Raw genomic sequence first — 25,591 nt, forward strand, 5'->3', positions numbered from 1 at the left:
AGACCCACATTAACTTTTTACACATTTATAGAAACTTTTTAATCGTCTATTTTAATTTTTTAAAACTTGACTACTCTCACATTGTACTTTCCCATTTCTACTCAGAAGTCCCCCTTTGTGATATCTGAAATTTTTCCAATCCTCAGACTTCTTGCTCTTTTATTTGACAAAATTACAAGTCTTTTCATTTGATCCAATACCATTGTTAACTTTGTTTGATTAGTCCTGGTTGGATCACTTTCCTGGTGGGAGTTTTCCCTCAAAAAGGGATACATATTACTTGTAAACCATATATTAATTCTTTAAATTTTAGCTAATATTTGTTTACCAAGATAACTTTGCAATTTGTTTCATTCAGATGCAAGACCCTGGTTTCAGGTTGAAGTAAATTATATAAACTTGTGTGGAATTATGATCACCATTGATTAAATGCATCTTGACTACTAGATCATCAACGAAATCTTCCTTGTTACATAATATTAAATCTAAAACAGCTTATTCCCTCATTGGTTCCTTAATGTACTGATCCAGGAAATCTTCTCTTATACATTGTCATGAATTTTTCCTCCACCTGTATTAACACTACTTTGCTTTGTCCAGCCTTTATGTAAATTTAAATCCACCATAATTACTGTAATACCATTGTTACATGCACCTCTAATTTCTTGACTCTTACTAAGCCCTGCAGTACCACAACTGTTTGGGGATCTATATACAACTCCCACCAACATTCTCTGCCCCTCAAAAAAAGAAGCTGACATTATATGTATGTTCATCACTCAGCCACCAGTCCCACAACCCAGAGTCAAAGCAGAGAAACTGCAACACTTCCATTTCATGTGCTGATTGAAATCAAATTATTCAAAATATCCTGACCTAACCTTTCAAAAAAAAAAGCAAACAGTCTATGAAAGGCTGCAGGTCAGAAGTGGGAGGATGCACATTGGAACAAAGGCAAGAAATGCTAGAAGAGAATTTTTTAAAGATGTATTGGGTGCAAATGGGACACCGGTATTGAACAAAGCAAAAGGAGCTTGAGTACCATTCTAAAGTGTTATTCAACTTAAAAACAGTTGCCAGGCAAGTCCCTTGTCTTGTTCACAAAAAGCAGTATAGGTCTAATCCAGCTAATAACCATGCTTTCATTCTACCCTCAATCAACATCAAAATGTTGGAAGAGGTCATGGATGGGGTTATCAAGCCGTACTCACTTACTAAAAAATCTAGTTGCTGATGTTCTGTCTGTGTTCTACCAGTACCAATCAAGTTCAGAATTCATTACAGCATTGGTCCAAACAGGAATCAAGTAACCAAATTCAGAGCTCAGGTAAGAGTGACAATTTTTGAGATCAAGGCAGTATTTGTCTGAGAGTGATATCAGGAGCCCTTGTAAAATTAAAGCTAGTGGACCTTGGTGCTTGGTTGTGGGGGGAGATAGAGAGAAAAAAAATCACTGACTGGAGTTGTACCTTACACAAAAGATGACTGACAAAGTCAATCATCTCTCGCCAAGAGATTGCTGCAGGAGCTCCTCAGCGTAGTGCTTTAGGCCCATTCTTCCTCAACTCCTTTACCAATGACCTTCCTTTCATCACGTTTGAGGTACGGACATTCGCTGATAATTGCAATGTCAAGTTCCATTTGCAAGTCATATCAGATATACTCCTACTATTAGAGTATTACAGAAATTCTGGACCATTTCTCTTTATCAAAGTCTATTCTTTTGATTTTTGACTTAAATATAGTTTACTGACAGAAGACTTTAGATGTTGCAAGTTAAGCATCCAAATTGATGAAGGGTCTCGACCCGAAACGTCAACTGTTTATTTCCCTCCATAGATGCTGCCTGACCTGCCGAGTACCTCCAGCACTGTGTGCGTTTCCCGATATACATCTGTTCCAATTTTAGTGTCGCTGGTTAGTAATGACAGTGATAAGAGGGTCAGACAGAATTTGATTATGTGCAGAAGAGAACCCATGTTAACTATTATCCAAAGAGGAAATTAGCCATCCATACCTTTTTGCTTTTTACGGATTTTCTCAATCAGGCTTCGGATCTGCACGTATTCTTCCCACTCTTTTCCTGGTGCAGTGGAAGGATTACTACATTCTTGAAAAATAATGAAAAAGTGGAAATATTATTTTACAAAGCATATTCTGGTTAATTGAAGCACTTAGGTGCCTCATCCTGGGAGGAGGTATATTGAATTAACAATCCAGCACTTCACTTTCACGTTCAATATTTGGAACTGTCGAAACTGATGGGATAAATGTCTCCAATATCTGTCACTCCCTCTCTTCTACATCAAGGAGTTTATCCAGCCTCAAAAGCCTGGTCATTCATATGTGGGGTTATATTATAAATTTACCCTTATTTTAGCATTAACAGGCATCAACATTTTCAACCCAAGGAAACAAGAACAGTTTGAGCAGAAAACCAAATCACAAATGGTATTTGAAGGTTGAGAGCAAGGCATGTTAGTCATTCAAAAGTTTCACTCAGAAGCCAGCTGTGATACCCCCAACCCGAGAATGCCTCGAGTTAGCCAACAGCTCCAAGATAACAAAGGGTTTCTTCTTCTGCATTAATATACCTTGCTTTGAAAGACTCAAAACATAACTTGGAATAAGACAGTACCGAGGCTCTATCATGCCTATCTATGACTGCTCTTGGGGTGATACAGTTAAACCCAGTCCCTTGCTCCAATCTTCCATGTTCTGTAATGTTACCACCAAATCCGATTCTACAATCCCTTCTGACTGTGTACTTTCAGATGACAGCACAATGCAAAAAGCAATTCCTTACATAGCCCCTGTCTTTTTCTGCTTATCACAGGTCCATGACCCACGTAACAATCTTTCTGCCTTGGAATAGATTTACTCCTCATTTACCCTATCAAACTTTGTCAAATCTCCTTTTAACCTGTTCTGTTCATCTTAAAAAGTCTTGAACTCCCATAAACTGCTGATCTGATCAGTTATTTGCCTAGCCAAAATATAATTCTTAATTTATAGCTTTTCATCCATAGCCAATTCTTGTCGAGTAACAATGGAGGATCAGGTGACATTCTTTCTAATTCACCACTGATGAAGACTTTCCTGACCTCCATTTGTTGTGAGCAGATTTTGCACTCTAGGGAAGAATTTTATTGTAGATTAAGTGAAGTTAAGGAACTACTCACATCCAGTTTTCATTGTGTTGTGTTAAATCATCACATTACTCACTGCATCCTCTTACAACCACAGTCTCCCATAATACCATTCACTCCGAACAAAATAGCTGGCACAAGTCAGGCTAATAAATCTCAATACTGTGTTAGTACATATGGTATTCAAACAACCAGAGCATGCAATTGACTCCAGGCTAATTTATAAAAGAACTTGGCAAACACCAATTGAAAATGGGGATTGTAGGTAATAGAAATATTAATAACAGTTTATTCAACCGTATAATGATTTCAGAAAGTGATTAGGAGTTTGGAGTCAGAATGGGTGGTGGGGTGGGGTTGGGAGGTGAAGTCACTGCAAGGAATCGGTTTCTAAAAATTAACTTAGTGACACAGCTTTTCAAAAGAATATTGCAGTTTCACGAATTAGAAATGACTTGGCAAATGTAATCAGACTCAAAGGGGAAAATACCTACAATTGCGCTGTCAATTCACTATTACCAGCTTTTCACCCAGTGTTCTTAAAATTGTCTGCACTGTGAGTGAGCAAAGGATCTCACATCAGGTATACTATCAGCATACTTACTCTGTAACAGTTCAGTTATCAGATTCATTATTTCCTTTGTGGAAACAGTGGCTGTAGCTCCACCTCCTCCTGATTTTTGTGTTTTGACTCTACTCTTCTTGCCCATTTTTCTGTTATAAAATAAAGCGGATCAGAATTGCACATTAATTGAATCTACACATTGAAAAAGAGATCAGCAAGCTCCACAATTATTAAAATGCTTTCAAGTGAAACCTCAAACATGTTGCTTCTGCCATAAAAGCTTGCATATTCACTTGAGTTAGTACCCAGTAGTATCCTAAAAGTTGAAACTTGTTCATATCAAGTCTCTTTCCTTCTGCTGAGCTCAATAGTTAATAAGATCCCTGCCATTTTGATGTTATTAGTCTGTTATCTGATAATTGTATTTGCACTTGTAATATAAATATGAATATGTTTCTGACCCTTCAGAACTCAAGAATAGTGTGGAGGATATCATACAAGGTGTATGATAAATAGAATCCTGAATACATCAATGAAGAATGCAAACTGATGAAAGAGTGGTAAATAAAATCTAAAAATTCCAGCAGGGAGAAATGGGAGAACCAAGCAGGGGGAAAAGGACATTCCAGTGCAGAAATCTGGATTCAGATTCCTCACACTTGCAATTAAGTAAACTAAAAAGCTCGATACTGACTGTCCAGATATTAAACAGAGGCTAAGAATAACAAAAATGTAAAACAAAATATAAACTGCAACAAGTCTCTGATATTATTGAGTTAAACAGTGGCAGAGAGGAATACTGCAAAGGATTCATGGAGGTAAATGAAAAAGGTATGATTAAAAGTACATGTTAATTGCCATTGGTAAATTTGAAACAGAATGGAACACCCCAAGCAAAAATCAGAATGTGTACCCAGCAACCACAAAACTACGGACTAGTGATTGGGGGAGTTGGTGGGGGGGGGGGGGGGGGGGGGGGGGGGGGGTAGAAGGGGAAGGTTGGAGCTATCCAGCCTTGAAAGCAGCAGTCAATGGGGTGGTTAAACAGGCTTCAAATGGGACGGGGAAAAATAGCAAAAATCTACAAACCAAATTCTGACTGGAGCACAAGAGGACACAACCTACCAAAAGCCAACCTTACTGATGCCAGTTAATTCTCATTTGTGTAAAAGTCAGCATGTATAAACTTCCAGGTAGACTAAAAGGCCCAAATCCATAAAATCAGTTACAAAATGTTTGTGGATGCAAATAGGAAGACTGTGGTTTTGGATTAATGAGCTAATGAGGCAAGTGAATTCTTTTACCTATTTATGATTAAAACAGATTTGGGGAATATGGTAAGAAACAAAGGTAGGTTCAGAAGCACCAATATAATGGGAGTGGGCTTCTTACTGGAGCTACTCCAGTACTTTACCTGAATGCCACCTATTCTTAAAAAGGAAACAAAATAAGATTGGAACAATTTCAAAAAGTAATTGATGGGTAGTGCAGTTGGGGACTTGGCACGGGTGAACTGCTAAGAAATCCAGAAGTTCATCTGTGAAGTGGTAAATCATTCATTCTGTGACCAACTTACCATGCTGGCAAAAATCAAATGCATTAAACTGACCTGAAAAAACCCTCCTAAATTAGCAGTTCCCAAAGATCAACACCAATGCTGCAGATAATATGATTTTACAGCCTAGATATGGCCCATTATGGCACAAAGCAGTAACCTCCACAGTTATTATAGATGTCCTGGAGGAAAAGAGAATACTTGTTTTGAAATAAAACGCTATTAGTACAAAAATATGTTGCTCCCAACCTTTGTTACATACAAGGAATTGTTCAAAGAGGCATTAAAACTAATCTGACAGATTTCTGAGGGCAGAATCCCACTTTATGTTTGAAGTGGAACCCAAGATTGCTATTAATCTTGTTATTACTGCATCAAAGGAGGTGACAGTGTCAGTTAGTGCCACATAGGAAAACAAAATCATGATGCTACTACAGTACTAATAGAGAAACATGCAATACCAGCTATTTTAAATAGATTGTCAGCGAATTTTGTGATCAACACTTGAATTGTGCTGCAATAAAATAGAATAGGTTCCTATAATTTAAACTTAAATGATTTATTCCAAAAGATTAATAAAAGGTAGAAGTGCCAAAGGGATTTTTATTTAAAAATATCCCTAATATTAATGCCTTAGTGCCCATGTTACTTTATGAAATTTCAGCAGAAGTAACTGGCCACTGGGTTTCCAATCCAGAAATCAACATGACACCAGCACCATACTTGCATGATATATTTACTATAAAAATACCTTGCAAGATGCTTCCTAGCAATATTATTTTTAATAATGCTTAAAAAAATAGAAAATATTCTTGAAAACCCATATGTAATTATGAACAACCAAAACATTATGTTTTGAGCAAGCCCTGCAATATTCTTATGAAGCAGAAAGATGGAATCTAGTGTCATTTGAAACAGACCATTATGATTTAAGTAATTTAACCCATCTCTTCAATAGAATGACACATTGCTCATAAATTAGAAAATAACTTTATTCTGTTCCAGTTGGCCATGCATGCCCCACCGTAATAAAATCAGGGAAGACTGAAAACACATGTATCTGAAACAGCACAACCTTTCTTCTCTCTACTGAAAATATGTGATATTTTCATGGTTTCATTTATATCAACAGAAATTTCATTCACAGAAGTTGTACTCATAGCATTGGTGAATGTAGTGGTTTGCCCACAGAAGCTAGAATTGGGCTTTTCTTTTAATACATATCCATTCAAGGGATGTGAGCTTCGGAGACTGAGCAAGCATTTAATTGCCCATCCTTAGTTAATCTTGAGAAAGTGGTGGTGAGCTGCCTTCTTAAACCACTGCAGTCCCTGATGTGTGGGCAATAAAATGATCAGCGTCAGTGCAACAAATACAACAATTCAAAATGTTGCACAGCATTTCCTATTATGTAGAATCCATCTCAAATACTCCCTCAACTATAATTTCCAAATAAAAATTGATCAAACTCTGCATATTTACAGAAATTTGCATTATTTGCTTTGTTTGTTGAGATGTTTGTGTGTGCAGAAACAAAAAGGGTGGATGAAGTAAATAAGTAACTATGGTGTGGAAGTCTTTCTCTGGAAGACTGTCATTTTTTTTGCATATTTTAAAAACCCTGAGCATGCAGAAAGGGCATCAGGTGAACATCTCCTCTGAAAGACACCACTTCTGAGGGTACAGTTCTTCTCTCAGTACAGCACTGAAGCATCCGTGTAGATTTTTGTGCTCAAGATTCTGAACTGAGACTTGAATTTACAGCCTCCTTACTCAGGAAAGACTGGTACCAAATTAGTGATGGCCCATACCCAAAATATCACAGCAGAAAGTTAGTATATTTGGAAAACCAGCCAAAATAAGATCATTTTCAAAAAGGAATACATGCTCTTGAAACATAATCTTATATTTCAAGACTATGACAGTGGCATTCACATAAGGAAAAATATAGCAGATGCTTAAAATCTGAAATAAAATTAGTAAGAGCAACAATTCACTTTGCAAAGATTCCTTCTCCCAATATGCCCCCAGAAACTAGTTTCTGAAAAAAAAGTACAATTCCAAATTTGTGTTCGCCAGGGAGATCAGTCCATTGTATCCAAACTGCAGTTGAATATGTCCCAACAGGTTCATCTCAAGCCAGCTGCATTTGCATAATCATGGTCGAGAATGGCAAATCATTACTGTTAAATACATGTACTAGCTTGGCAGCTTCTAAGTTTATTGATGTAATTAGTGCCCCTGATAAAAGATAGCTTCATCGAACTAAGCACAAACCTGAGCATGTCAATCTGGCATTACAAAGACAAGATGCCTCAAACTTACAAAAGGACCCAAAGGTGTCAGAGAGGAAGCTACTGCAATACAAAAACTACAACTGTCATCATTAGTTGCAAGCATAAATCTCCTGTCTACAAGAGTTACATACTTGAGGAGATGTGTAACAATCGAAGTTCCAAGTTCAACTTCCCTGCCCAAGATCCCTTTGAATGTTTTTGCAAGCTAACTTTACTGCCACCATTACATGAGTTTTTCATTCTCTCAAAATTGTTTGCTTTTGCCAGATTAAAGGTAATTACTTACTTATATATCTAAAGAAATCCTTTCGCAAACTATTAACAGCATCTTCCGTATCTGCTTTACCCATTTTGGTTCTTTCTTTGTAACTATTCCCTTGTACATACGATGAAAAAAAACATTTATGAAAGTTGATACATAATAAATATTCTTTGCCCAATTAATGACTGCAGACCAAGAAATTTAAACTGCATCCAAACACAAAAGGAATTTTTTCCACCAGTAATTAGACTTCCTTGTAGCATTCAATGTATTGTAAATCAGAACCAAAGAAACCTTGAGAGCCAGAGAAAAATGAAAAGATATGCTGAAATCAGTTCCAGGCTACAGCAAGACTTGGCATCCCAATAGAAACTTTCACGTCTAAGAAAGGTTGTGAGTTTGAGTCACTAAAGGGCAAAAATCTGGGCTGTCACTCCACTGTTAGGAAAGAAGTCATGTATTGCTGAATATGCTATCTTTCAAATAAGATGTTACATGGAAGCCCAATATTCCTTTTCAGGCGAATATGAAGTTCCTCGAGCACTATTTCAACGAGTAGGAGTGTTACTCCCATTAGCCCAGCTAGTAATTACCTTCAACCAACATCCACAAAAAGATCTGATTTCTTTTTGTGAGAACTTGCTCATCCACAAATTGACAGCCAAGTTTCCACATTGCAGCAGTGATTTGGAAGTACTTTATTGGCTGTTAATTTTTTATTTGAAGTCTTGGAGTGAAAGGTACAATACAAGTATAACACTCATACGTGCATAGGCTCAAAGGCTGAAGTCCAAGCCATCACCTTCATCGAAACATACTAAATGAAGAGCCTTGCACTGAATATCAATGGACTTGTCCTATGGCCAGAAAAGTGGTAAATGGAATTTAACCCAGAGAAGCAACTGTATTTGAGGAAAGTAAAATATTCAATAGAAAAGGAAAACCTGTCTATCAACTTGCCCAACACCACCCACACCCCTGTCAAGTATCACCTGCTTCACCTTTAGTAGAATTTGAAGATCCTGCATGGATTTCACTCACCTTTGATATCGCAGAACTGAACTGGAAGCAAGTAATTCTTGACCCTAAAGAACTGCCCAAGATTGTGCAGCATTCTGGTCACATCACAAGAAGTGTATAATTACACCAGAGCACAGCATGGATTTACAAAAATACCACCAGAGTTGGAGAAGTTGAGTCATGTCAAAAGACCAGCTGGATTTGGGCTGTTTCTTTCAGAACAGAGGGAGTGGATAGGTACTTAATTGAGGTAGATAAAGTAGTGACAATTACAGGACAAATTTCTTTTAACTGAGAGGTCACCATCAAGGGCGCAGATCTAAAGTAAGTGAAGAGTGAAGGAGAGTTGAGGAACTGCTTTTCTAAACCCAAGGTGCAGTGAATCTGAGCATGTTACCTAAAAGAATGGTGGAGGTAGAGATCCTCAACTCATTTAAAAAGTACCTGAACGAGCACTTCATTTACTGCAGCCTACAAACTAAGACAGTAAATTTCACCCAAATAGTTTCTTTGGCTGGCACAATTACAATAGGTTATGTCCTGATGACTTCATTCTGTGACACACATTTCAATGGTTCCTCAATTTCTCTTTTAGGACCACCTTTAAAGAGAGCTATTTAATCAAGTAGTTTTTGATCATCCTGTGCAGTAATTGACTAATATTTTGAAAAGAAAATTACAACTTTGCAAAATGCTTTAGGACATTTTTGTAATTAAAACTATTACGTAAATACAAATTTCTGTCTCGCAGTTTGACCATACACAGACCCAGGAAGTACAATCACTTAGATATGGGAAAAAGGTTAGACTTTCCAGTGGAGTGTGGAAACCTACCTTAAAGCACAATTTGCCCCTAGGCACAGAAAAGACATAATTGCTGCTGGATATGGTCCTACTTGCATTGTGGGGTGAAGTTCAATAACATTGGCAGAGTTGTAGACAACACAGACAAAATTGTGGAAAATAAATGCTTTTTAGTTATGATGATTTGCTGAAGTCAGTAGGAATATTCATTTCTGAAGGATAAAAAGAAAACAATCTACATAAACAACAGCTGTGTTTTAAAAACAGCATTTGTTTTGCTTAATTTTGTTTATCATTATATCTGGAGTGTTTTACCATGGAGAGCAAATATAGTTAATGTTCAATTTTTCACTAAGCCCTTTTCAACCTCTCCTTCAATTTAACACTGTGCAGGAAAGTTTCAGCCTTGCTTCCCAGTAGTTGGTAAGTTAGCTGATGAAAGCACAGTGACACTAGGCCACTGTATATTGTAAAAACACCAAATATTTGGAGCTGATATGGCATTTTACTTGCGACTTGAAACTGGAATTGAGTTGTAAAAGAAAGATTTTGGTTAGAAAAGAGATTATAGAATTAAGCAATTATAGAATGGGTTCCTGCTGCTGAGCAACATCCAGCAATCTTACTGGGAACTATGAGAATGAATATCAGGTAAAGATGGTATCGGGCTTGGCTCCAACATCACTGCTCCCCTACCTTGGCAGAAAAATCTCCCAACACTCACTACATAGTGTGACCCATGAAGAATTATTGAATTGAGTGCCCCACAATCAACACATCTTGAATAGGGAGGAGGATGTTGCCAGGACTGTTGCCAGGAATAGGAGGATCTGAGTTACAGGGAGAGTCGGCCAGACTAGGCCTTTATTCTTTGGACAGTCGGAGAATGAGGGGCAACCTTATTTAAAATTTAAATTAAAATTAGAAGTATTTAAAATTATGCGAAGCCTAGATAAGGTGGATGGTAACAGTCTTTTCCCCAGGGTAGGGAAGAGTCTAAAACTAGGGGGCAAAGGTTTAGGGTACAAGGGGAAAGATTGAAAAGGAACCTGAGGGGCAACATTTTCCCCACGCAGATGGTGAGTATATGGAATGAGCTGCCAGAGGAAGTGGTCAAGGCAAGTACAATAGTATCATTTAAGAAGCACTTGGATAGGTACATGGAGGGGTGGAGCTTGAAGGGATATGGGCCCAACACACGAAATTGGGACGAGCTGGGTGGACAACATGGTCATCATGGACTAGTTGGGCTGAAGGGCCTGTATCAGTGCTGTATGGCTCTAAGACTCCATGTGGAAAAAGAATTGCAAAAAAAATTATGAATAGCTACAATTTCCAAGTAAATTATTTCAACACAAATAGTCCAGCATCAAACTTCACTGCACCTAGACTAAATGGCTGGAACAGGGATTTTCAAACTTTTCTGTGCAAGGAATCCACTTCAAACATTAATACTGGCAGAAACACTCTTCTCAACTTCCAAAGGTTGAGAGTGAGCTAATCAAAGCAAACACAATCCTTGCAGAAACATGGAGATTGCAAATGCAGCCAGAAAGAAATACTTTAAGTTAAGAAATTGGGAACATTATAATTTGACCTCGTGATCATTCAATGATCCCACTTTGAAAACTCACGAGAACAAGAAACAAACACATATGGATTCACGGAGATTCGTAATGGTAGGACGTTATTGGAATCATTAACCCATAGGATTATACAAGTTTATAGTTCACAAGGAGATCATTTGGCCAATCCTGTCCATGCTGACAAAAGAATAGCCATCCTGCTATTGGTCCATAATCTTGTAGTTATGAAACCTCAACTGCATATCCATCTTTTTTTCCCTAAAATTACAAGGAGGGTTTCTGCCTTCACCATTCCTTCAGACAGTGCACTCCAGGTGTCTACCTGCATCTGAGTGAAAACATTTTTCATAAATTTAAACCACGTGCCTGGTTACTGACCCATTAGTTAAGGGCAACAGGTCTTTCTCATCTTCTCCACAGACGTTATATTCTTAGCCACAACAATTATATGTGCTCCCATGTCCCAAAGAAGATTGAAATTCCTTTTTCATCTTAGAGCATTCAGATGGTAGTGGCATGCTCCTCCTGCAGGATGTGGGAGATCAGGGAGACCTCCAGTATCCCCAAGGACTACACCTGCAGCTCCTGACTGACCGTGTGAAGAAGCTGGAGTTGGAGCTGGATGCACTCAGGATCATCTGAGATGCTGAGAGCATCATAGGTTGGAGTTTAGTGAGGTGGTCACACCCAAGGTACAGGCAGAATGTAGTTGGGTGACCACCAGGAAAGGAAAAGGGAGTAGACAGATAGTGCGGGATTCCCCTGTGGTCATTCCCCTTGAAAACAAGTATACTGTTTTGGACACTGTTGGGGGGGGGGGGGGGGGGGGGGGGGGGGGTTGGAAATGACCATTCAGAAGGCAGCAAAAGCCAGCCTGTGGCACCAAGACTGGCCTCCAGAGGCCAGCAGTGAAGAATGAAGGCAGACAAGACTCTAGTGACAGGAGACTCAATAGTTGGGCGGGGAGGGCAAATGGGAGATCCTGATGCCACAAAAGGGACTCTGGAATGGTGTGTTGCCTCCCTGGTGGCAAGATCCAGGATGTCACAGAGCGACTACAGAACATTCTCAAGGGGGAAGAGGGAGCAGTCAGAAGTCATTGTGCACATGGCACAATGACGTGGATAGAGAAAGGGATGAGGTCCTGAAGAGGTAGGGAAGAAGTTAAAAAGCAGGACCGAGGGTAGTAATCTCTGGATTACTTCCAGTTCCACATGCTAGTGAGGGTAAGAATAGGAAGATATGGCAAATGAATGTATGGCTGAAATATTGGGTGTGTGGCAGGGATTCAGATTTTGTGGACCATTGGGATCTCTTCTGGGGCAGAAGTTATCTGTACAAGAGGGACAGGTTACACCTGAACTGCAGGGGGACCGATATCCTGGCAGGCAAATGACAGTGCTAATAGAGTGGGTTTAAACTAGATTGACAGGGGGGTGGGATCCCTAGCATCAGGGAGGCAAATGAGAGGCCGGGAAGTGATGCAGAAGGCAGTGACATCAAGTTGAATAGGCATGACAGGCAGGAGATTGGATTAAATTGCATTCATTTCAATGCAAGAGGTCTGACAGGTAAGGAGGATGAACTTGGATAGCTACATGGAACTGGGACATTATAGCCATTATGGAAACATGGCTAAAGGAGGGACAGGACTGACAGCTTAATGTTCCAGGGTACAGGTACTTTAGGCAGGATAGAAGCAGAGGAGAAAAACAAAAGAGGAGGGGAGTTGGATTTTTGATTAAGGGGAGCGTCATAGCAGTAGTCAGAGATGAAATTACTGAAGAATCATCCAGTGAGGCTTCATGGGTGGAGCTGAGAAATAAGAAGGGGATGATCACATTGCAACACACAAAAATGCTGGAGGAACTCAGCAGGTCAGGCAGCATCCATAGAGGGAAATGAACAGCCAATGCTTTGGGCCAAGACCCTTCAACTGGAAAGAAGGCAGAAGCCAGAATAAAAGGGTGAGGGGGAAGGGGAGGAGCAAGAGCAAGAGCTGACCAGTGATAGATGAATCCGTTTGGGGGGGGGGGGGGAAATGTTCTGAGAAGCTCGGAAGAGGCAAAGGGCTGACCAAGGTGGAATCTGATAAGAGAGGACAGCAGACCATGGAATAAAAGGGAAGGAGGTGGGGGAACCAGAGGGAGGAGGTGTACATGATGGGCAGGTCATGAAGGGGAAAGAGAAGGGGTAAAAGGGGCCAGAGGGATAAGGGAAAACCAAAAGGGGAGGGGTGAGGAGAAGAAATTGGAATTGTACTATAGGCCCCCAAATAGTCAATGGGAATTAGAAGAACAAACACGCAGGGATATTGTGCAGAGTTGTAAGAATAATAGGGTTGTCATAGTAGAAGATTTTAAACTTTCAGATCAGATATCTTTATCAGTCACATGTACATCGAAACACAGTGAAATGCATCTTTCACATAGAGTGTGCTGGGGGCGGCCCGCAAGTGTCACCACACTTCCGATGCCAACACAGCATGCCCACAACTTCCTAACCCGTACGTCTTTGGAATGTGGGAGGAAACCAGAGCACCTGGAGGAAACCCACACAGACACAGGGAGAACATACAAACTCCTTACAGACGGTGGCCGGAATTGAACCTTGGTCACTGGCACTGTAAAGCTTTACGCTAACCGCTACACTACTGTGCCTGCCTAACAGAGTGGGACTGCCATACTGTTAAGGGCTTAGATTGGGTGAAATTTGTTAAGTGCAGTCAGGAAGCTTTCCTTGGACAATATATAGGTCACACTAGGGAGGGGCCAAAGCTCGACCTATTCTTGGGAATCAGAGCGGGGCCAGTGACAGAGGAGACAGTGGGGAAGCACTTGGGACAAATGACCACGGTCCTATTAGTTTTAAAATAGTTATGGAAAGAGAAAGAACTGGTACACAGGTTCAAGTTCTAAATTGGGTCAAGGTAATTTTTTATGGTATGAGGCAGGAGCTTGCAAAGGTTGATTGAGTAGGTTGTTTGTGGGCAAAGGGACCACAGGCAAGTGGGAGGCTTTTAAAAGGTGATATAGTGACAGCTCAAGGTTCCTGTTAGATTGAAGGGCAAGGCTGGGTACCAGCCTTGGTAGGAGTAGGGAACCCTGGATGAGGAGAGATATTGAGGCCCTGGCCAGGAAAAAAAAGAGGCAGCATGGGTCAGGTACAGGCAGCTGGGATCAAGTAGATCCCTGGAGTAAAGGGGATGCAGGAGTGTACTCAAGAAGGGAATCACGAGGGCAAAAAGGGGGCATGAGATAACCTTGGCAGAGAAGATTAAGGGAACTCCAAAGAGATTTTGTAAGTATATCAAGAGAAAAAGAGTAACTTGAGAGAGAATAGGGCTCCTCAAAGACCAAAGGGGACACCTTTGTGTGGAGCTGCAGGAGATGGGCAAGGTCCTTAATGAATATTTCTCCTCTGTTTTTATCATGGAGAGAGACATGAAGACTTCGGAACTAGGATAAGTAAATAGGGAAGTCTTGGGGATTGTCCACAAGAACACTGTGGGAGGGCAGAGAAGACACTGCGGAGCCTTGGCTGAGATATTTGCATCATTGTTAGCCATGGGCGAGGTGCTGGTAGACTGGAGGGAAGCGAATGCTGTGCCTTTATTTAAGAAAGGCAGCAAAGAAAAACCTGGGAACTATAAGCCAGTAAGTCTAATATCTGTGGTAGGCAAGTTATTGGAGAGGATTCCGAGGGATAAGATACATGTAGATCTGGAAAGACGGGTTAATTAGTGATAGTCAGCATGGCTTTGTACATGGGAGATTATGTCTTATGAACTTGACTTGAGTTTTTTTGATGAGGTGACCAAGAAAGTTGATGAGGACAGGGTGGTAGACGTGGTTTACATGGACTTCAGTAAGGCCTTTGACAAGGTTCCACATGGTAGGCTGCTCTGGAAGGTTACATCGCATGGAATCCAGCAAGAGCTGGCTAATTGGATACACAATTGACTTGTGGAGGCCCGTGACAAGTAGTCTGCCTCAGAGGTCGGTGCTGGGCCCATTGTTGTTTGTCATCTATATCAACGATTTGGATAAGAATGTAGAAGGCATAGGTAGTAAGTTTGCAGATGATACAAAAATAGGTGGCATAGTGGACAATAAGGTCATCAAAAATGACAGGGGAATCTTGATCAGCTGAGTAAGTGGGCCAAGGAATGGCAAGTGGAGTTTAATTCAGATAAGTACAGGATGTTGCATTTTGGAAAGTCAAATGCAGGTAGGACTTCCACAGTGAACGGCAGGGCCCTGGGGAGTGTTGTAGAAAAGGGACCTTGGAGTACATGTATATGGTTCAATGAAAGTGGAATTAGATGGACAGGATGAAGGCGGCAGGACTGGTGAGGCCGCACTTGAAGTATTGGGTTCAGTTTTGGTCACCCTGCTATAGGAAAGATGTTATTAAACTGGAAAGAGTGCAGAAAACATTTACAAGGATGCTGACATGACTTGAGGACCAAGTTATAGGGAGAGGTTGGACAGTCTAGGACTTTATTCCTTAGAGCATAGGAGACAGAGGTGATCTTATAGAGGTGTACAAAATCATGAGGGGCACAAACAGGGTGAAAGCACTCAGTCTCTCCCCCCTCCCCCCACCAGAGTTGGGCTATCAAGAACTAGAGGGCATAGTCTGTGAGAGGGGAAAGATTTAAAAGGAACTTGAGGGGCAACTTTTTTTTATTATTATGAACACAAGAAGTGGTATCTATGTGGAATCAGCTGCCAGAGGAAGTGGTTGAGGCAGGTACAATAACAACATTTGAAAGACAATTGGACTATACATGGATTGGAAAGGTTTAGCAGGTTATAGGCCGAACGCTGGCAAATGGGACCAGCTTGGATGGGGCATCTTGGTTGGCATGGACCAATTGGGCCGAAGGGCCTGTTTCCATGCTGTATAACGCTGTGACTCTAAGATAAGATCAGTCTATTCAAGCATTCCACAAAGCTAAAACTCTCCAGCTGCCTTCTTCAATCTACTCTATTCCCTCTGTAATACTGAACTACATCCTAGTAGTATGGTGTTCAATACAGAAGGCAACACACTAGCAGTGCCTTAATGTGTTTTCGAAAGTTCCAGTACAATCTTCCTGTTGTTCTGATCTATCATCAGAGATTAAAAAGGAATCCATTGCACTTTAACCAACCTATATGTCCCATGATCTTCAGGATTTGCTGATGTCCACTCTTTAATTCTGTTTCTACATATTTCAGAAGCATTTTAACCACTTATGCATTTCTTTTCCCAGTGTACTCCTGAACAAACAACCTATCCCCTACCAAGTAAAGAACGTTACACAACAGACTGTAGATACTGGAATCTGGAGCAACAAGCAATCTGATGAGGAACTCAGTGGGTCAAGCAGCATCTCGTGAGGGCCTGGGGGAAGGAATTGTCGACATTCCTAGGATAGAAATGTCAAATACTAGAGGACATAGCTTTAAGGTGAGAGGGGAAGGTTTAAAGATGATATGCAGGGCGAGTGGGTTTTATTTTAGTAAAAAAAAGTGGTAGGTGCCTGGAATGTGCTGCCAGGGTTGGCGGTGGAATCAGACACGCTAGTGCCATTTAAGAGGCATTTAGACAGGCACATGAACATGCAGGGAATGGAGGGATATGGATCACGTGCAGGCAGATAGGTTTAGTTTAATTTGGCATCATGATTGGCACAGACATCATGGGCTGTACTGTTCTATGCTCTTCAGGTTATCCTATGCACGTGCATACATGTAAAGCAGAAAGTATGACAATAAATGGTTAAGGCACTTTTAATCCAAGATTTACTGCAGCACATTCAGCTCTACTGACCTGCTTAAAAAATCCACAATCATGAAGAAATGTTTTGGTAAGCTGTTTTTGTTTGGAGATTGAGAAAAACAGAACTGTGCATCATTATGTCACAATGATGCATTTTAATTTTACTTGCACCATTCTGTTGCAAGAATACAAAACTTTGCCCAATACTCTTTAAAATGGAAACCAACCCTCCTCAAAAAGTTTCTTATTCCAATCACATTTCTTTATTCTTGCACCAGTTCTCGTAGCTACTGCGCAGCAGCTTCTTTACAGCATGGTTAGAAAAGCAAAATACTACAAATACTGGAAACCTTGAAGCACACAGACAAATGCTCAAATCCTTAGCAGGTCAGGCAATATCCGTGAACAGATCAGGACAACAATTCCTGTGTCTGCAAATGCTCCTCAACTGCATCCAGCAACTTCTTTTTTCTAATTTTATGTAAAGATTTTACTTCAAGGAGATCTTTTCATTAATCTTCTGCTTTATTTCCCCTTTTTCACTGCTGCTTGTTACACTGTAATAGTTTCCTCACATTTCTTTTACACAAAATGAGGAATATGTCATCTGGCTCCTCCTCAACCCTGCCCTGCCATTCAACATAATTTTTTTTTAATTAAATTAAATCAATGCAAATCTGCCCCAAGCCTTAACTCCTCTTCCATGCCAATTCCCCCCAGGGCCCTGAAATCCCTGATCTTTTAAAAATGTAAATACCTTCCCTTCAATACCTCCAATGACCTAGCAGTCACAATCTTCCAGGGCAGAAAATTCCAGAGAATCACCATCCTCTGAGAATTCAAACAATACTCAGTTGGACATCAGCTCCTTTCTAAAAAGGATTACTGTTGAGGCTTGGGTAATGCTGGCAATGAAATCACATTATCCAACCCTAATTGCCCTTGAAGTTCTTGAATCGCTGCAGTCCTTCAAGAAAATACCCACACTGTGCTATTGTGTACACTACACTTCCTCTGTAGCTGTGACACTTTACTCTGTATTCTGTTATTGTTTTCATCCTGTACTACCTCAATGCACTGTGTAATGAATCGATCTGTACAAATGGTATACAAGACAAGTTTTTCACTGTACTTCTGTACAAGTGACAATAATAAACCTATTCCAATAGGGACTTACAGCGTTTAGACCCAGTTACGATGAAGGACCAGTGATACAATTCCGAGTCAGTATTGTGTGCAGCTTGAGGGGAATTTACACATGATGGTCCTCACATATGCATGCTGCCCTGGTCCTTGACAGTAAAGGTTGAGAATTTGAGAGATGCTTTCTAAATAGCCTAAGAAAGTAACTGCAGTGTATTGGCTAGATGATGCACATAACATTGTGTGCCCACGGTATGAAGAATTAATGCTTAAGGTGGTGGATAGAATAGGCTGCTTTGTTCTAGATGGTGACAAACATCTTGAGAACATCTGGACAAGATGAGTTTCTGGTCAATGGTGACCACCAGGATGTTGATGATAGGTTCTTCATGATGGCAACACCATTGAACATCAAGAGTTGGTGGTTCAACTTTCTCTTGTTGAAGATTTCCATTGTTTGGCACTGGTATGTCAAGAATGTTACTTGTCAGTCATTACCCTATACTTGAATATTTTCTAGGTCTCGCTGCATACAGCAGTGGATTGGTTCACTTGTTGAGAAACTTCAAAAGGAATTGAGTGTTGTGCATTAATCAATGGACATCTTAACTTCTGACCATATGATGGAAAGAAGCCCACATCCCTTGAATGAATAAAAAATGTTATGATGTTATTGAATGGGTGAGCAAGTCTGAGGAGACGACGGTTCTATTATTTTACCATTTTCTATTTTCCTCTTTTCTTATATTCATACTTATTCAAGTGCCAGTTAATTTTGTCAAGCCTGAATGATCGGAGCAGATTAGTTTACAGCGAACTCCCACAAACAGCTCGGTGATAATGATCAGATAATCTGTTTGGATTATAATGATGGATGGATATACATTGGCTAGGGTAGTGGGAATAATGCCCTCGATCTTTTGCAATACTGGCATAAGATCTACTAATACACATTGGAAAGACTGGACAGGACTATGGTTTAATGTCTCACTGCAAGTAGACACTTCTGACAGTACACCAATCCCTCTCCGTCAGTTCAGGTTATTATGCTTAGGACTCTAGAGTAGGAATTCAACCCACAACCTTCCGATTCAAAAGGTGAAAGAACAACTAACTGAAACACAGCTGACAAGCAAAGGGTTGTACTATAACCTTGCTGATGTTCACCATATCACTTGTTTTGCTATTGATTACGTACCTACTTTTCATCATTTTTTGGCCATCTAGCACCTCAATTACCTTTGCTTACTGTGACCATGGCAGGGTCTTTGTCCTTACAAGAAACAGATACAAAATTCTCATTTAGTAAGCTTGATGAGTGAGCTAACTTTTAGGTCCCTAATTAGCTTCACCCTTACTCTTACTACCCTTTCACTATTTATAGAAAACTTCCTTTTGGGAAGTGCTCTGGAGCATCACAAGTTTTGATAAACAATATTAAGAATATGCATTTCTATATAGTCATAATTAAATACAAGATATACAGCAACACCCAGGGATAAAGTTCTCTTTAACAAAAAAGAGAAAAGTCACCAAAAATTACATCCCCAATATCAGGAAGTGAAATTACTCCATGTGTAATATCAGAAATCAGGAAATGACTGTATTTGGAATGGAGGATTCAGAGGGTACGTTCAGAGATTCAAAAGCTATGAATCAATTCAGTAAAATTTATGGAGACTTTTGACAGGACAGAGATCATACAACTCTACATTGTCTTGGTGGCTTGCAGCCTCACAATATTGAAATTTTAATGTCCTTTACTTGAATTCAGTCTTTCCCTGGATATTCCCTTCATGTTCCAAAAAACTGGCTTTTAAAATCCAATCTTAATCACCCAATCACTGAATTTGCATTGATATGGCTGGTCTTCCTTCATGTCAAATGTATCTCCAGCAACAGACCATGGTGTTATCTCATATCTAAACTGCGATTCAATTTTGTAACCAAATTTTAACCCACTTCAATGCCAAAATGAATTTATAACGCCCAAAGAGCAAAGTAAAGTGTTCAGTTTATTTTTGCTCCATAGCCAGTTAGATCTTCTGTTGTAAAGAGTTGGAAAAACAATTGATAACATAATCAATAGCAAAATGAAAGGCCTGACTAATATCAACAAGACTGCAGTACAACCCTTTGCTTGTCAGCAGTGCTTCAGCTAGTTGCACTTTCACCTTTGAATCAGAGGGTTGTGGGTTGAATTCCCACTCCAGCAAGTGGATCATAAAAACCTAGACTGTATACCAATTCCTCCCCAAGTGCCAGTCAGAAGTGCCTTCTTCCATTTGAGGCTTTAAACCTATCTTCTGAAACAGAGACAGATGTCAAGAAAGGGAAGAGTCAGAGATGGACCAAGTGAAAATGAGAGGAGGGTAGAAGCTGGTAGCAAAGGCAAGAATGTTTTTTTTTTAAGTTCTCTACAAGTGCAGGAAGCAGCACCAATTCATTCATCAATATACCAGAGAAAAAGCAAGCCAAGAGGCCTGAATAGCACTGTGCTGTGTAAATGAAAAGACAGGCATGCAAGTTCCTTCAGACTTAGAGAAAGCAGGTAGAATTTAAGTTGTTCATTACAGGAACAAATTCAACCAAGTGGAGGAAAGAGACATGTTGGGCTTCCATTTAAGGATGAAGTCCTTCAAATCATCATGGCATGTATGGAGGTATAAAAGATTTGGATAACCATGGTGAAAGTGAGTTGGATGGAACCAGGAAACTGGAAACAGTCAAAGTGATGGAGGGTATCAAGAGGTATCATGGACACAAGTGGGAAGGGTCTGGATAATGGAAAAAAAAGTCAAGGTAGAAAGAAATAAGTTCTCTGGGTTAAGAACAAGCTACCAGGATACTTCCCAAAGTCTAAAAGTAGAAGTAAGTAGAAGATGGTTTCATGAGGTTCAGAAATTATGAGACAGTAGGCTGTTGGAAAACGATCTCCCAAGGAAATGAAGACTGTGACTACTTGGGAGATAATTACCTGATATTCAGTGGGGTGTCACGATGAGGAGGTGATCAAGAACTGACACTCAGCTGCTGCAAGGTAAGGGTGGGTCAGTTTGTCAAACCACAACAGCACCCCCCACTCAGAAGATTTCGTAACTACATTAGAATTGGTCATCAGTGAGCAGAGTGCTGCAAATTCAGAGGGGTCTCGACATGAAGGTCTTGATTTTGTTCCAACAATTTCTTGGTTTCTTTACGAGTAATTAAGATCATGTTGGGCATCCCATGGGATGTTCTGAAACTGCACTGAGATTCCAGCAGGAAGGAAAACTATCAGTCTAAGAGGATAATGGAAGCGTATTTTTCCTGTGTGGAGAACAAGACAGTACCTGATAATTTCCACACTTGGTGGCATTTCTGAAGTCCTCTGGAATCTTCTGATTATACAAGATCTGAAGCAGCTCCGTCAAGCTTATGAAATATTTCTTCAAATGACTTTGTGGCTTCGGCTGCTACACCATCTGGTTCTGCACCCTTGTCGTTCATGGCTTGAATGCTGGCACGACTATTCTTCAAGGACGGGGAGGGGAGGGGTTGAGAGCGAGAGAATCTCCTTCAAAGTGTTAAGGGATGAGTTCAGTAGTTGCATCTGCCACCATGAGTTGCCTTGAAATGCTCTTTCCATCTGTCTTTGATGCTTCACCTTCTGAAAGGAGCATTGGCCCATTTTTGGCTTGGAGTGAAGTAGGACCATGGGAGTACAACCTAATAAATAGCTTGCATCATCACACATTTAAACATCAAAGGCACCTTGGTCTTGTTTTCAGGAACTAACTGTACATAAATTGGTAGTCATGTTTTCTTTACATTACACCAGCAGAGCATTTATAAAGTAATTCAAATATCCCAAGGTCAGAAAAAGCAGTATATAAATTTTCTCCATTTTTTTGTGACGCACTTGTGTGTTGCTCATAATTACAGGCAAATTTATTCTACACTCTGGGCATGTCACGTGATTAATTCAATACTTCTCAAGAACAGATCACATATATCAAGCAAATTAAAATGCTTCCTAAAATTTCTACATACTGCTTTTGTATTATGTTTTATTTTTACAACCAGAAAACAATCTTGAAACATTGCATTTACAGGACTTCCCATCACCTATCTCAAGAGCAGACCACTTCTATGTCACCAAGGACATACAAAACAAAGCAAATTCTTTTTTTTTCCCCCCCACCCACCCCTCTCCCATCTTGACTTCTTCCCTAGTACAAAACATGCATCCATTTCAAAAACTCCCATACCAAAACACTTCTGGCCTTGATAACATTTTCTATATGATACCACATATAAAGTTCTGATGAAGAACCATTGACCAAATGCATTAACTTTTCTCTTTCCACAGATATCTAAGCTGACAATTATTTCCAGCATTTCTGTTGTTATTTCAGACTTCTAGTTTTGGCAGGTTTTGGTTTTCAACAAAAAGTCATCAATATATTAGGTCACAAAAAGCAGTATATAACCATTTGAGATTCCAAAATTTGTTATGAGCAACATAAGAAAGTTTTGCAAAAGGAACATCTGAGCAACCAATCTGTAGTTGCAAAGGTTTAAATCATCCTCCAAATACAAAGTTCTAGAAATAAAATTTCCAAGTTTGCAAATATTCATTTACATTAAGAATGCTAAGTACATCCATAAATGCTCTGTACAGTAATGAAAAATGTTCAGAGATCTTAAATTCGTACATATTAAATATACCAAATAAAAAGGCATTTAATCACTGCAGAAGGTATTGTAATGTTGCCAGCATCATTAAAAAAATACAGTAACTTCAAAACCAAGGATCATCTACTGGTGTCTTTACAAATTAACACCACCGCTAGCAGATTCCTTTCAATAACTACTCGTAGTGCAAATTGGCAACCTTATATATAAATACAATTCAGTAGAGGTTCATTTGATATGAACCAATCTGGGACACCAAGGCAAGATATCAACTTGAACTGCAACTTCCTGCTTCCCCATGCGTGCATAGCATTTGAGTGACACTCCCCATTCAAAGCCAAAAAGTGCCTGATTTTACAGCTTACTCTTAAAACTACTAAATGATGATGAAGGTTTACACTAAGTCTTCATTAAGAAACACCAACATTTGGTCTGGTCATGATTGAACACTGCACTTTAAACCTGCTTTGCTCAATATCTTGCTCCCAAACTGCTTTGGTAGTTGAATTCAACCCTCGGTTGAAACTATTCCAAACACCACACCAAATAAAGGGTTAAGGCTCGCAGAATAAGCTCTGCAGGCCCTGCCCCATCACTCACTCATGGTCTACCTCCTTATGGCCATGTACAAGAACAGTATGCACTGGGAACCGGGCACACTCCACGCAGGTAGAAAATTAATCACAACGAAACGATGCTTAAGGAAGAAAATAACGAAGTAAACCTGAAAACCGCAGCTCTTGACGGATCTGCAATGAGAGTGGGAAAAACACCCCAGCAGCCAACCTTTAGTGCTGTTCCCTCAGCCTAACTTGATAGTTAGCCAAGTCCCGCCTCTCCCCCCCCTCCCCCGCTGCAGCGCCTTCATCTTCCTCGCCTCCATTGGTCGCACGTAGCCGTCAATCACGGCTGGGAGGCCGAACGTCTGCCCAATTTGAATGGTCAACCTCAACGTCCTCGCAGATCCCCGCCCCCTTCCCTTCGTCCCCGCCCACCTACCTTGAAGCCTGATGGATCGCCGCGACTGGGGCGATGACGCCGGCGGTTGCCGGAAGCCGACGCTCCGCGATAGGCCGGAGCGTCCTGTCAATTGTATGAGGTCACAGCCGGAGTCGTTCTGGCCCGGGCGCGCATGCGCGGTCGGGTGGTTGTCTGCGTGGGGGTGGTTTATTCAAAATGGCGGCGCCCTGTCCGACTCGTTGGGGAAGTTAGCGAGTCGGAGTGAGAGTGCCGGTGGTTTGGTTGGCGGATCCGCTGCCTTCGTCGCTTCTCTGCCTCCGCCGTGTCTGGATTTGCCCCTTCCCCCCGAGGACTTTAAGGAGTTGATCGGGGAGCTGTGTTGGTCGAGGCCGGGCCTGGTGAAGTGGAGGCCGAGCCTCAGCGCTGTCTCAGGTGAGGGCGCCGACGGTTCCGGGGCCGTGGGAGCTTGGCTGCCACGGGGGCCCTTCGGGAGAGGGAGGAGAAACCCTTCTCGGGGTAAATAAATGCAATCCCACCACGCCGTGGCTTCGCACCTACTTGTTGAATTACTTTTGGGGGGTGGGTGTTGTGTTTGTGAAGCCAAGGTTTTCAATCCAAACAAAGAAAACTGTCTAAGGTAGGAGGACAGCCGAGACTGCAGCTGTTGTAATCTGGAGCAGTGATGCGGGGTTTCGACCCGAAACGTCGACAGTTCCTTTCCTCCCACAGCTGCTGCTCGACCCGCTTGAGTTCCTCCAGCAGATTGTTTGTTACTAAGGTATGAGGTGCAGGTTGGCTGTGGTGGATTGGGAAACTACGTTAAAGCGTATGACAATGGGCAAGCAGTTGCTAACATCTGAAGAAGTAATATATAATTTGTAACAGTGCATTCCTTTAAGGCACAAAAGCACACGGGGAAAGTAGTCCAACAAGATAAAACCATGAGGGGCAAAGATAGAGCGAATGCACTTGGTCTTTTTCCCGGGGCTGAAGAGTCGAGAACTAGAAGGTTGAGGTGAGAGGGGAAAGATTTAATAGGAACTTGAGGAGCAACTTATTTTACCCAGAAGGTGATACGAATGTGGAATGAGCTGCCAGAGGAAGTGGTACAATAATAATTTTTAAAATGACAGTTGGACAGGTACATGGATAGGGAAAGTTTAGAAGATTATGGGCCAAATGCTGGCAGATAGGACAAGCTTGGAAGGGTGCCTTGGTCAGCTGGGACTAATTGGGCAGAAGGGCCTGTTTCTGTTATGTATGACTATAAATTAAAGAGTATTAAATACAAGGCAAAGGGTATAATGTTAGTAGGGACAGCAGTTAACCTGAGGTTTGGAGACATTTTAGAATTCTGCAAATGATGGCTAACAAATTGATGAAGGGAAATTATAATATTCTATGTTCTAAAATATGAATGTAAATTAGCAAGGAACAAAAATACACTAAGACTGTCTATGTATGCAAAATGTCAGTCCCTTATAGACAGATGAGAGAATCCAGCACTGTTTTTATTTCAGATTTCCACCATCAGTTTTATTGAAATTTTTATTCAATGTGGAAAATAAATCTCACAGTATTTAAAGAAAAAAACAAACAAGATATTGAGTGTGAAAACTGATGTCCCAAGATGCTGTTAATTTGAATTTCAGAGTTTTAAGAGATAGCTATAAAGATAGTGGTTCCAATCATCATCTTGCAGAATTCTATAGGTTGGAGTGTAGCAAATGTGATCCTAGTATTTCAGAAAGGGAGAGAAAAAAAAACATTGAGAATGTTCTCAGAGTAGCATACGTGAAATTGA

The 25,591-nt window shown here is 40.6% G+C and overlaps 2 protein-coding genes across 6 annotated transcripts in view; one reads left to right on the forward strand and one right to left on the reverse strand.

Annotated features, from left to right (window-relative positions):
- Window positions 1-23,889, reverse strand: part of setd3 (SET domain containing 3, actin histidine methyltransferase) — a 115,200-nt gene extending 91,311 nt beyond the window's left edge. Inside the window, exons 1-3 of one of the 2 annotated variants that reach the window (XM_052025433.1) lie at window positions 23,827-23,889; window positions 3,754-3,863; window positions 2,018-2,110 (exon numbers count right to left, since the gene is read on the reverse strand). In XM_052025433.1, coding sequence (XP_051881393.1) covers window positions 2,018-2,110; window positions 3,754-3,859 — 199 coding nt within the window. In that variant the 5' untranslated portion in view covers window positions 3,860-3,863; window positions 23,827-23,889. Of the gene's footprint in view, window positions 1-2,017; window positions 2,111-3,753; window positions 3,864-23,551; window positions 23,735-23,826 lie in introns of those variants that run through there. The other variant, XM_052025427.1, reaches the window with a different exon arrangement.
- A 102-nt stretch (window positions 23,890-23,991) lies between these two features.
- ccnk (cyclin K) overlaps window positions 23,992-25,591 on the forward strand; it is a 29,509-nt gene continuing 27,909 nt past the window's right edge. For all 4 annotated transcript variants that reach the window (XM_052026260.1, XM_052026242.1, XM_052026251.1 and 1 more), the window contains exon 1: window positions 23,992-24,219. The gene's annotated coding sequence lies outside the window, so the exon portion shown is untranslated. The remainder of the gene's footprint in view (window positions 24,220-25,591) is intronic.

The sequence above is a fragment of the Pristis pectinata genome, chromosome 1 (assembly GCF_009764475.1).
Source record: "Pristis pectinata isolate sPriPec2 chromosome 1, sPriPec2.1.pri, whole genome shotgun sequence".
NCBI lineage: Eukaryota > Metazoa > Chordata > Chondrichthyes > Rhinopristiformes > Pristidae > Pristis > Pristis pectinata.